Source organism: Sesamum indicum, linkage group LG12 (assembly GCF_000512975.1).
Source record: "Sesamum indicum cultivar Zhongzhi No. 13 linkage group LG12, S_indicum_v1.0, whole genome shotgun sequence".
Classification (NCBI taxonomy): Eukaryota; Viridiplantae; Streptophyta; class Magnoliopsida; order Lamiales; family Pedaliaceae; genus Sesamum; species Sesamum indicum.
Window position 1 is genome coordinate 4,079,319 of NC_026156.1, and position 13,384 is coordinate 4,092,702.

Here is a 13,384-nt window from a genome sequence, read left to right on the forward strand (position 1 = left end):
GGCGTGTGCAGCCACCACCAGCCACGGCTGCCGCCCGGGTTCAGGTTTCATCCGACGGATGAGGAGCTGGTGGTTCACTACCTGAAGAAGAAAGCCGCCTCCGCCCCTTTGCCCGTTGCTATCATAGCTGAGGTTGATCTCTACAAATATGATCCATGGGAACTTCCAAGTAATCATCAGACTTCTCATCACTATTTTCTTGTTTATAATTCTTGATAAGAACATAAGGATTTATGATTTGATATTGTTATTTTTAGGCAAGGCTAGTTTTGGCGAGCAGGAGTGGTATTTCTTCAGCCCGAGAGAGCGGAAGTACCCTAACGGCGAACGGCCTAATCGTGCCGCAACGTCGGGATACTGGAAGGCCACTGGCACCGATAAGCCTATCCTGACGGCGAATGGCACTCAAAAGATCGGGGTGAAAAAGGCCCTGGTTTTTTACGGCGGGAAGCCACCAAAGGGCATCAAATCCAACTGGATCATGCATGAATATCGACTCGTTGACAAGAACTCCAGTGCTAATAAACCCCCTGGAATATCTCTCACCAAGAAAGGCTCTTTACAGGTACTGTATATATGGACTATCAAATAATTAGTGCATATTAATACGTAAGTTTTATTAACTTTTTGTGGTTGTTAATCTGTATGATTATGTAGCTTGATGATTGGGTTTTATGCCGGATTTTCAAAAAAGGCAATCCGAGCAGTCGACCGATCGAAATGGATGATTCCATGGAAGAAATGCCCGTTTCCATGCCGACTTTATCGATGGACGTCGGGTATCAGAGTTCCTTTCCGGGGCCTGGAAAACCCTCCAGCCATCACGATTCCAGGGTTTTGACGTTCGAAGATGATCACGGGAATAATTTCTTTTCCGGGATGCTCCCTGGAAGTGGATCAGCAATTCCTAGCAACATCCCGATCTCTATATCTCCATTAGCATCTTCAAGTTCATCAAAATCCGACTTTCCCAGGAATATATCGTCATCGTCATCACAGTATTGGAGTCCAGTGCCTATAAATGGAACATCAATGCTCACTTCAGAAGCCAATGATGATTACAAAAACCCTAGCAGCAATCCAGCTCATGATCATCATCATGACAGGAACATCTCCTTCATTTCCTTGCTGAATCAGCAATACCCCCAAGCATTCCACCAAAACTCACAGCTGCAGGTTAATTCTCCAGAGGAAGGGCTCCTGCATCATCAATCATACCAATTTCCCACTTCCCACCTTCAATAAACAGCAAAATTCGACACCCATACGAATATTAATTAATCCCAGGTGACGTATATATACACATACTCGCATATATACTATTTTTTGGCAATTAATCTGATATGTACAAAGCCATTCAAATTCTCATGAATTAGTTGTTATTGAGATAATTATGTACATAATTAAGGACAAACAGGGTTTGGTTCCTACTCGTATTCTTGCAGTAATACTGGTTTTGAACTTAATCTACTTGCTGAATCCTCCTATCCAATCATAGCATAAACAAATTTGTATTTATTATATTGTAATTTCCACGTCGACATCGTTGATATGAATTTGTATGTATATATATGTTACCATATCTGATTCAATAATTGATAATTCATGTGAGTACAAACACACATAAACAGCATCGTCGGAACAATCTATACATTTTTCCGTAGCATTTGATGTAAGTTAATTATTAGTCTGAAACACGAAAGTCAAATTAATTCTGGGAGCTTTTCCAACGTTTTCTGGGAGATACTCTGAAGAAGTTTGAACATAGGATTAAATAATTTGAGAATTTATATATGTTATTTAATTATAACTAGGTAAGTAAAAATTTCAAAAAAATCAAGTTGGGAATATACCTATAGCCGAAATTGGGGGGATTTAGGTGCACATTTTCTGCTCCTGACGTAAGATTATTCCTATTCGTTGTTCCAATCTGAAGCTTCAATTATTATAATTATGGTTCAAGATACACTTATTTTTTCTTTTAATTAACTAATCTTTATAATATGTCATGACGACATAAGCACAGCCAGGAGATGGGGTATTTGTTTAATTCATTTTTTTGAACATTAAATGGAATTTAATTATAAAACAGTATCGGATTTAATATTTCATTTAATATACGCACGACAAATATAAAGTACTCTTCTTAAATATTTATATTATTTATTAAGCTAGAAGAGGTTAGTGTAACCACCTTTTTTAGCTGGATGATTATGGATTAAAATGTCCTCAAACATACTATATATATATATATTTTTTTTAATTTAATGACTATCCCTTTAAATTCTTCTGTCAATAATATTAATTATATTTATTCTCATTTAAAAGTAATAAAAATTATTTAAGAAATTATCCATTCTCATCAGTTTTTTATTTTAATTATTTTCATAGTACATAAGTATATTGAAAATTTAGATTATGCAATATATATGTGGAGTGTGAGTTTACGACTACTTTTATAATAGAAGATTGGGATTGATGAAGGCATATAGAAATGCATGCTTTTGGGGAAATTAATTCTTAAGAAGTAATTAGGATGGGACCATTTAATTTAATTATGCGTCTTAATAATGTCATTTTAGACCTCTAATTTGGGAAAGAAACTTATTAGCTTCTGTCTTCTGGACTATTTCTCTTATATATATATATATATCCTCAGAAATAAATTCTGAAATAGATATCAAACTGACTGAAAATTACATTTCCAATAATGACTACTTCCACTAAGTGAACACTTTCTTCTTAATTATTATGCATCATAATATTATTCCTTAAGAATAAGCATAAATAGGTCAAATGATTTAAATATTTTGAAGTTGCATTTGAATTGAAGAATTTGTTTAAAATAATAACTTTTTGAATTTATTTTAAATTGTTTCAAATTTAGTTATTTGAATTTTTTTTTAAAAATTCAAATTCATCAATCCAAATGCATCTAAGTATATCAGCTACACATGGGAATCCAGTAATATGAAGGCTTGCTGAGGGTTTTCTTGGTATTTCCAACTTTTGTGGATACGGACCAGACTACCAGCAGCCAGGCCCATCAGGTACGTCTAAGTCAGGAAGTTTGGGCCGAGTTTGCATTTGAAGTTTATATTTAATTGGGCCGGAGATTTATAGGACTAAAATCATCAAATCGCCCAATCTATGTTTGAAGCAAATTTGGGCCTACACCATAAAATCACTTGGGCCCTCTTGGTTAAAGGCCCAAGAGAATAGGAGAGTGGCCCACATTTAGTAAGTGATTTTGTTTTCATTCATTGATTCTCCAGATAGAATAAACCCAACATCAACGTTGGAGATTCAATCGCTCATGCGAAAGAGAGATTTGTAAAAGGAAAGAATTCCTGAAATGCGTTTTCCTTGATATGCCGAAGTCGTGAAAACACATGCATATACCTTGCATGAAAGTGTTTTTAGAGGAGGAAGAAGGCGATGGAAGTTGAGAAAACCCCAAAAACTCTTATCCAACACCATGGTGAAGATCACAGTCTTCTTGTGAAGTCTAATGACTTGTACATGAAGTTCATTATTCTGATTTCACAGCCAACGCAAAAGTAGTAACACTACACGAAAAAAGGAGAAACTCTCTCTAACAGCATTGTTTTCACACTTGTCGTAAAACTAACATCGGAACAGCAAAGTTTCTCGTAGAACTAGCCGAGCGAATTCATCATCAATCCCTCTCGGAGGGCAGAGATTCACCTGAAAGAAATGATGCAAAGAAAGCAAGCGACTCGCTTGGTTTGAATGTGGGCACATCATGGCCTGCTCCTCTGAATGTAGCAAACGTAAGACCATAATACTCTTGAATCCACCCACCAACCTAGTTTAATAAAATCCTTTTCAGTAAGGAAAAATCATCGTCTGTTGGTCCAGCATAAGGCCTTTTGAGGAACTAACATGCCCCTTATTTTACTACTTAAGAAAAGAAAAAGAAGAGTTTGTTACCTGTTTCTGATGGTACCAAGGTCTCCATGCCTTCTTGATTGGAAGTCCTAAGGAGCTTAAGCTGTATCTCGTTGACAAAACAGGAACTCTGCCATCGGTATCTCCACTGCCAAAAAAGTTTGTTGCAAAATGTCAAAATTTGGACTGTGAGCTTTGACTTGTTAAAGAAACATGAGGAGACTTGGAAGGAAGCATCTAACCTGTAAACCCATATCCTTAGTCCTGCAGCTATGAGCTTCTTGTATATGGGAAGGACGGATGTCCTTGAATCCGACCATCCATAGAAGATTGTCATACTGCATCATGGAAGATCCAATTAGTGGCCGTAATTTCGCATACCAGACTATAGATGAAATTAAAAGGAGAAATTGACATTACTTGCAGATGGTCCAGTTCCTGAGGCTAGTTCCGTCAGCAACATGGAGGGCCTTCTGAACATCAAGTCGATTGTAATAGGTGTTCGCATAGTGCTCCAAGCACGGGTCATAACCACCCATGAGCCTTGGCATCTAGGCAAAATATAGGAACCTTGTTTTATTCTTGATCATAGTGGTAATAAAGGAACCATGCACTAATTCTATAAAACAAAAAGCTCAGTGGATTGGATATTCAATAACCATATTGGATGAACTCCTCGCTCTGAATAGAGTCGACATGTCTGCTGAAGCAGATGAATTACTTTGGCAGAGGGTTGTATAAAGGCTATACATATCTATCTCCTTATACTGCTTAAATAATTCTTCCACAGCAGTGTTACAATCGGTATTGTTCCATGGATCATCACTGTAAAAGTCACAGGTCCGAATGATAGTTTTGTGGGTTTCATCTGAGACAATAGCATGGCTCCAGGCATAGTCCACAATACCTCGCCAGTCCTCAGCATCATGTGTTTCAGGATTACCCAGCTACAAACAAGTTATTAAATATAACTTTCTTCTGAAAATAGTTCGCGATATAACGTTTGTGTGTGTGGTGGAAGTACTATACCAGAATGCCCCTAAGATCAATGAACAAGGAGGGATCTTTGTTCTTATCGTGAATAATTTCAGCCAGCTCTGGAACATATTTCCCTAATTTAAACACATCAAGAATATGAGAATAACCAAATTGGACTGAGGGGTGGATGATGGCAAAAGGGTAAGAAAATATACCTGCATAGCTTTCTCCCGCAATATAAAATATCCGGGTCCGATATGATGGAAACTTGAGAAACCACTTGTGCAGGAAACCATAAGCATCATTTGCTGGTTAGAGTAGTCCAATATGGGCACAGAGTACACACAATTATTTTATCAATCTGGTCATACTCGAAAACTCGCCTGGCCCCACACAAATGCTTTAGGTACCAGATTACAGTAAAATATAGAATGGCTTACCTGTAAAGTCATCTCCCAGACCATCATAATCACCACTAGTATTTGTGTATGAGAAGCCAACACCAATCGGAGATTCCAGGAATAATAAGTTGGCTTCTGTAGCGTCAAACAAGATAAATAGATCAAAATCCACTTCCTTTGTGTTTGTGTATTTGAAAGCATGGTAATATTTGGAGGTCGATTGTGTCTTAAATCAGTAAACAAGATTTTCTTGTTGCAAATTGATACACCTTAACTGATATGCTATTCAAGAAATCTGCATGCAAAAACATGCTGTCGGGAGATGGTAGAAATTAAACCTGTGTTCCATGAGAAAGAATTAAATTTTAAGCCACGTCCATCCAAGTCAACAAGGAAAGGTCCAATCTCTTGTGTTGCTCCATATCCCACAGAAGAGCAACCAGGACCTAGAACATAGTGTACCTTGTCACCTTAATGGAGAACACGAAACCAAGCACCAAATAGAGTATACAAATACTAAGACTCAGTTGGATAATGGGAAAAGCGATATGTCCACTAAGTTTTAAGTAAGGAAAAGGCAACCTTAATCCCTTTACAATTTCAAAGAGTTTATTTGTGAATCATCCTTTGTGTAACGTATGGGACCCTGTGAAGCTAACACAAGATGAGATTATTTATGAGGAATCTAATTATTAAAAGAATATGGCGTTAAGAACTTCTTTAAATCTTGTATTTTGAAATATGGATAAAAAGGTTAGTTAAAAGATTGCTACTGGCATCAGAACATGAAAAATGCAGTTGCTACCAGAAAGCCGATATACTCAGTGCTTATGCATATATTAATACAACTAGAACACTTTTAAATGCTGATTGCCATGCTCAAGATGTTTATATGAATTATGCATGCACTGGTTTTCAGTTCATTGGAAAGTGTTAACAATCAACTGCATGCAAGTGAAAATCCATGGTGATATTGTCTCTTTATTGTTATTTCCCTTACCTCCGTTTAGCCATAGCACTAAAGGTTTTTGATCAGCAAGGGTTGTGGCTTCATAGAACCAGTAAAAGAGTGCTCTGCCGTTCTTTTCGTTTACTGTCACATACCCAGCATAGTGTCGGAAACTTACACGGGGTTGGCCTGGAAGACTAGTCACAAGATCTTCAGCAGCCTCAAAGTTAGATTTTTTCTCATTAGACCAGTGCCAATATCTAGCAGTTACTAGTGGTTCCATGGAAACCATAAGCAGAGAGAGGACAAACAATACTTTAACAAGACCCATTCTAATAACACTAGACACCAATTTGGAGATGGTTACTGCTACCCAAGGTAAAAATATGGAAAGAGCAGGATGTTTATTTATACTTGTGGAGAACTAGTTGTCCTAAAGGAAACACGAGAGGGGGTCTAAATTTCAAGATTGTCTTTAGTGAAGACGTCCTATGTGACACACTGTTCTCTAATTTGGTCGGCAACTCTATGGCATCTGACGTAAGTTTATGCAGGTTCTAAAAGTAAAACTAGCATGAAGTAGAGTGGAGCCTCCATTTCGTATGTGGGTTGTTGGATCAAAATCACGTGGATATCCAGTATAAACTAAAGTATATATTTCCACATTTTTGTTGCCAAACTTTGAGGACCTAGTCAAGATTTTATCCTTCATCCAACAAAATCACATGGATATATGTTTCTAGATTTCTAATATCAACTTTCATGAGCTAGCGTCGATCTTACCCTTCACTAGTCTTCAACTGCCCTTTACTTTTTTCTATTAATAATCATGTCTTCTTTTGTTTATTCTTGTTACTGCCTACTCCCAGAAAGTATAGGAATGCATTTTGCAAAGATGACAAGGAAGCCAAAGATTTGTATATTATATAAGCAGTATAAGGAAAAGATAATGAGAGCTAAAGTATATCAGCAAACTGAAAATTGGGTAAGTTTAAACTCTCTTCTCAGTTGTGAGGAGGCATTGGTTTATGTTTAATTCTCTAGTCATTGGGCATGACATTACATCAATAACATGATGCTAAGCAGTTCTTCATCAAGCTTCCCATGTCACTTATTAGTACTTAAAATGACACCGCACAGATTGCTGAGCAGAATGAAGCATAAAAAATGCTGCTTCCGATAATCTCAAATTAGACTAGATGAGAAGTTTAGCCTGGAAAGATAGGAGCAAAGACAAAGCATTATGGCAGATAACGCACGCTTTGGTATTATATGCATGTAGAATTTATGAATATGCCAAATAAAAAAAAAAAAGAATCTTGATGGAGGTTTTTTAAATATAAATGTCGTTCTGTGACATATTCAGACGGACTGCACCATCGGTCACTGTTTCATATGTACCCACGAAAGAGGTGAAGGGTCAAAGAAACCCACATTACCATTGCTTTGTTGAAGGATGATGTCATCATTCAAATCAAGGTACTGACTTTCTTCTGACATCGAGGTACTTTGAATGGGAACTATTTTTCGCAGCATGTACTATTTTTCTCATATTGACCACATATATGCTAACCAGTCTTTTTTCTTTTTTCCTTCTTTTGTCATGGAAGTGGCAAGTGGAATGATATTACGGTATATATTCCAAATTGGTGGTGTGTGCAGTATGCGGATAAAATTTGACATATTCTTCTGGAATCTCATCATCAGAGCAAAGAAAGAAAGGGGTTTTGTGGCGAACCTTATGTGCTGTGACTTTATCGTCTGATAATCAGGCTATTGGAAAGATATGATTGCAAACAGCGAACTTGGATATGAACCATGACTTGGATTTCAACTTCAATTTAGTTGAACAATGAGAAGGAAATCATCTGAAATAAACAAATAAATTCATTTAAGATGAAGAATACAATCTATTGAGAAATTACATTTCACATGTGGCAGTTGTCTGACATGCAATGTTGTAATGCATTATAGCAAGTTATGACAACTCTGCTTTACTTTGATTTTTGAATCAAAGATTCCTGTCAGACATAAAGGTATCTGTCGGCAATAGTAAGTCCTTTAATTGCTGATATGTTATACTGTACTCAGCACCTTGATATGCAAACTCTAACGGGACAAGAACTATGTTGCCAAAGCAAGTAGCAAAATGCATTATTATATTAGCTGCAAATATAATAAGTTTTATTTGTTGGAACAATGAAGGCTGAACAAGTTCAGTGGAACATTTTGTTAGGTGTGAAATCAGAACCACTAATGTGTTGCACGATCTAAAGCAAGGAAGGCATGTCCTAAGCTTATTATGTTCAGGATTATTAAAGCAAATATTGCAATAGCTATTGACTGTGAATCAACAAGTAGTGTATCACGTTGTCATATCACTTATATTTTATTATTCTGGACAAGATGGTTCATTGCATGGATTGCAATAATCAAATAAAGCTTGTGGTATTAGGTCAATAAGCATGATATGAAAATTGGATTCTACTTATTGTAGTGGGAGATTAATTTTCTCAAGAAACATTATGTCATTATCTGAATTATGCAGAAATCATGAGAGTTTTGGTAAACTTCAGGTTTAGGTTTTCCAATTAGATCCATAATAGTAAAGATAGACATAAGTTCACAGGTGCACAGAGAGAAGAAGAATACAATAACTTGACCCTTCATCTCAAGTTCGCTCACATACAGATAACTTCCTGTCTAACCAAAAGGAAACAAAGAGAAAAAAGGATAATCTTTAGAATTTGATCATAACCTTATGCAGTTTTCAAGTGGCAATCTGTCGGATAATGGTTAAAGTTGAACCAAGAATTATGCGAACCAGCCACTAACAAAAGAAAAGAATAGCACCATAATTCTACATAGGTTGTATCTTTCTTTTCTTTTCTTTTTTCCACTTCTGTAATTTCTCCAAGATATCAAGGAACCTATTAATCTTTAATTATGTTTCTTCATCATCGTTGCCTCTGATGAAAAGAGCAAATGAATGCTAGAAGGTAAGAAAAACATGCATTAGTCAACAGTTTGTTTGCATGTTTCTGTGTGCAGTGTGGATGGATGGTGTGTGCTCTGTTTGTGTGTGTGTGTGGTGTGGGGTTTGGATAAAATATGAGAAAGGTGGCACAACCATATTCCACTACAGTCCTTTCCACAAGTCAACCATGAATTGGCTGGAAAAGAAGTTCCATTGGACCTTTCTCTGCCAAAGATAAAAAGGGCAAAAATAACAGGATGCGCTGGACCTATCCATCTTAGCTTGACTCCCGCAGCATAAAAATGTTGATCGATGATGAATATCCTATTCCAAGAAATTCATGGACCCTAACTCCACATAGTTGGTGGTAGATAATAGTATGTCTGTAAGATTTTACACTCTAAAACTTTCACACTTTATACTTCTAGCCGTAGGTTAATGGATGGATGGTGACTAGTGAGAAGAGAGGGATATGGATGTAATTGATGTAGACGGTGAGAAGAAAGTAGTTAAGCTTTATCTCTAAGTTTTTTAGCTAACCATGTGAAAGTATGCAGCCCACATAAAAAATTACCTAAGAAGGCCTATATAACTTGGGGGGAACATAAACAACTGTAACTGCTTTCGGTCAACTAAGATAATGAACAAGCAAAGAAAGATAAAAACAGGAGGAATAGAATTTAAAGAACCAAGCTGTCCCTGGAGATAGATCTTAGTGATGGTAGGAGCTATATGTTCATTAGTACCGGTTTGAAATTTGCAAGAGATAAAATGATCTGCTTTGAAGCTTTTAGACTATAAAGCCAACTTCTGGAAGTGCTTGTGTTAGGCCTGCAATAAGTTACCTATTCTTTGATTTCATTGGCAATTTAGTATATCTTATTGTTGTGATTTAAATGTTGGTCCCTACAAGAAAGTGCAAGGCACCAGTCCTGATCATCTTTGCACTGATAAATTTCATCCTATCTTCCAATAGTATACCACCTAAAATAAAGTAAAACTGAGATCATACCAGACTACAATGCTACTTTCTTAAAGGCCCAGAATTCCTACAGATACCCTTCCCACTTAACAAAAAGAACCATGAAGCCATGTGAAGCTCCTTTATAGGCAGCTACTAACCGGAGCGTGTATATTCTCATATTTTAAAATGCACATTTTATATCAGTCATCACATCACGAAACATAAGCTATGATTATATTCCCTTCAATTAAGCTCTCAGTCAAAAGTGCCTCCTAAAATCAAAGGGCTAGAAACAGGAAGGTATTATTTGAAGATGAGAAAGGACTTCTCATGTGTTTAATCATCTCTTTATCTTCCTCAGATTGTAGTTCAACTTTGGCCAACAGTGACCAGAATAGGAACTTTCGGTCCTCTCAGGATATATGCTATTGCTTTATTCTATACTTTTTTGACAAGGAATTTGTTGCCTTGTGATTGGAAGAAGAAAAGGATAAGGTTGTGAACAAATGCATCTGGAATAATATATTAGACTACATCATACGGTTTACTTCTGTATAGCTTCTTGAGAATTGATCATTCTCCACTCTTATTACTGAATAGCTCTATCTACAAATTATTCAGTAAATTAAGTTTTCTCGGCTAAAAGGTGAAAAGCATCATAATCAGGAAAAAGAAAACTGCTTGTTCTGAGCGAGAGCGTCCCAATTATCATAATTCAAAGCAATAGCAATATACCAAAGCACAAAAATAACAATTCATTGTTCTCGACAAGAAGGTGGCACTTGCCCTTTAACATTTTCCTCCGAATGACTTGATGAATACTAGAATAGTTCTTCTCTTCAGCCTCTACAACAAGACAAAGAAAAACTAATACGAAAAGGCACTCCCGCTTCCAAATTGTAGACAAGAAACGCAGACTTAAAGCAGATGATCATCAATGATCACACTGTTATTTGAATCATAATTAAGAAAGAAAAACAGACTAAACACGAATAATACCAAAAAGTCAGAGAAATTATCTTCCAATGTAGAGTACCACACCTTTAATTACTCCCTCTTTTGACGAAATAAAGCTTTGTAATCCCGCACGCATTCAACTGCATAATTATGAACCTCCAACTGCAAAGTAAGCTTTCATTCCCAAAAATGGTTGACCTTGACGTCAAAAAGATATAACCTAAATAAAAGGAGGAGGCCCTGTTTCCACCACGTTTATTGACTCTCCACCAACCAGAACCTTCCACAGGTAATTATTGTCAAGCGTATCCCAATTCACTCCCTCTTTCGGGGCAAATACCCAGAAGAAGAAAAAATACCAAATTTTTGGAGAAAAGAGAAACAAAAATGGAGGAAAAAAAACGTCAAAACCAAGGCCTAACCCATTACTGGGGAAACACTCCTGAGGAGGAGTATTACAAAGAACAGGGCATCAAATCATCCAATTCTTACTACACATCACCCAGAGGGCTAACCCTATTCACCAGATCCTGGCAGCCACTCCAATCCGAACCTCCACGCGGCATCATCTGTATGGTCCACGGCTATGGCAATGACATCAGCTGGACTTTTCAGGGCACCGCAATCTTCCTTGCCCAGAATGGGTTTGCCTGTTTTGCCCTTGATCTTGAAGGCCATGGCCGCTCCCGAGGCCTCAAAGCCTATGTCCCAAATGTTGACCTTGTTGTTGATGACTGCATCTCATTCTTCAACTGCATTTTAACCCAAGATCCAAACTTCCCGAACCTTCCGAGATTCTTGTTTGGTGAGTCAATGGGAGGCGCAATTTGTTTACTGATCCATTTCAAGCAACCTGAATTCTTCAGAGGCGCGGTCTTGATAGCCCCCATGTGTAGAATCTCGGACAAGGTGAGGCCAAAATGGCCCATTCCACAAATCCTTACGGCTGTTGCAGGAATTGCCCCCACTTTGCCTATTGTGCCGACCGCTGATTTGTTAGAGAAATCTGTCAAAGTCCCAGAAAAGAAAATAATTGGGGTAATGAATCCCATGAGATATCAGGGGAAGCCAAGATTAGGCACGGTTCTTGAACTCCTGCGGGTGACAGATTACGTTAGTAGTAAACTGAGTGATGTGAGCATTCCTTTTATTGTGATCCATGGGAGTGCAGATGTGGTTACTGATCCAGCAGTGAGTAGAGAATTGTATCAAGTGGCTAAGAGTGAGGATAAGAGTATCAAGATTTATGAGGGTATGATGCATTCTTTGTTGTTTGGGGAAACTGATGAAAATGTTGCGATTGTTCGTGGTGATATCTTGAAGTGGCTGAATGATAGATGCTCGTTCAAGAGTATCCAGGATGTTGAAATTGCTATATGATGTTGCAATTTTTCTTTAACAGATTTATTGTTCTGATTATAAACTACTCAAAAATTGTTCAGAAGTTTTTTCAAGAATCTATTAATGATCTTATTCTGGTTCTTCCAAGAATTTATACTGGTTTTGGCATGCTTCTCTCCTGCTAACTAGTTCGCCATCTGCTCATGTTACTGTTTCATACAAGGTGTTGATGAATGTTTGGACAAACCTTGCACTGCAACAGCCAACAGTAAGAAATTACAGAATTGAGGACAGCTCAAAGAATTCTCTGCTTTCTGACGACAGCTTATTCGCCTCGCGCTCGTTCTTGTACAACGCAGGATGAGATTCCGCCTGTTTCTCGAATATTTTCCATTTAGCTATCAAACTTTATACAACATAAAATGTCCCCAAGAAAGATAATTCCGAAACAAAAAGACAAAAAAAACAAATAACAATTTAAAAGAGGTCCCACCGAGATTTGAACTCGGGTTACTGGATTCAGAGTCCAATGTCCTGACCACTAGACCATGGGACCATGATTTTAAAAGAGGTCCCACCGAGATTTGAACTCGGGTTACTGGATTCAGAGTCCAATGTCCTGACCACTAGACCATGGGACCATGATGACATGCATGCTTCCTCCTCTCATACATATTTATTTCTTATTCATAAGGAAGTTATCCCAGTCTCCACAGCATTATCAGATGCTTATGCTGCCGACGAAATAGTTCGGTTAAGATAAGAGATCCAAATGCTTAAAAGAATCTGAAGAATCTATAGTTACAGTGCCAGTTTTTGTCAACGTTCCAACAAAAATTAGTGATAATTGAGAATTGACGGTGTCAATTGTCATATTACAAAGTTAATTTTGGATGCCTACAGGC

The 13,384-nt window shown here is 37.3% G+C and overlaps 3 protein-coding genes and 2 non-coding genes across 5 annotated transcripts; 2 read left to right on the forward strand and 3 right to left on the reverse strand.

Moving 5' to 3' along the window:
• Positions 22 to 1,582, forward strand: LOC105175510 (NAC transcription factor 25; the record flags this gene model as incomplete). Its single annotated transcript, XM_011097963.2, is given in 3 exon segments — positions 22 to 169; positions 258 to 565; positions 658 to 1,582. Coding segments are annotated over 3 exon segments (1,044 nt in total), but the record flags the coding sequence as incomplete, so codon positions are not given.
• LOC105175511 (serine carboxypeptidase-like 31) lies at positions 3,342 to 7,957 on the reverse strand. Its single transcript, XM_011097964.2, has 10 exons — positions 6,292 to 7,957; positions 5,630 to 5,737; positions 5,331 to 5,426; positions 5,106 to 5,198; positions 4,942 to 5,024; positions 4,572 to 4,859; positions 4,333 to 4,463; positions 4,155 to 4,250; positions 3,955 to 4,060; positions 3,342 to 3,829 (listed from the first exon to the last, which is right to left on the reverse strand). Exons 1-10 carry the CDS (start codon positions 6,569 to 6,571, stop codon positions 3,680 to 3,682), a joined length of 1,431 nt encoding a protein of 476 aa, XP_011096266.1. The 5' UTR covers positions 6,572 to 7,957; the 3' UTR covers positions 3,342 to 3,679.
• On the forward strand, positions 10,919 to 12,629 carry LOC105175512 (caffeoylshikimate esterase). Its single transcript, XM_011097965.2, has one exon. It carries the CDS (start codon positions 11,526 to 11,528, stop codon positions 12,516 to 12,518), a length of 993 nt encoding a protein of 330 aa, XP_011096267.1. The 5' UTR covers positions 10,919 to 11,525; the 3' UTR covers positions 12,519 to 12,629.
• On the reverse strand, positions 12,964 to 13,035 carry TRNAQ-CUG. The gene has a single exon. It is a non-coding gene; the product is annotated as a tRNA-Gln (tRNA).
• On the reverse strand, positions 13,049 to 13,120 carry TRNAQ-CUG. The gene has a single exon. It is a non-coding gene; the product is annotated as a tRNA-Gln (tRNA).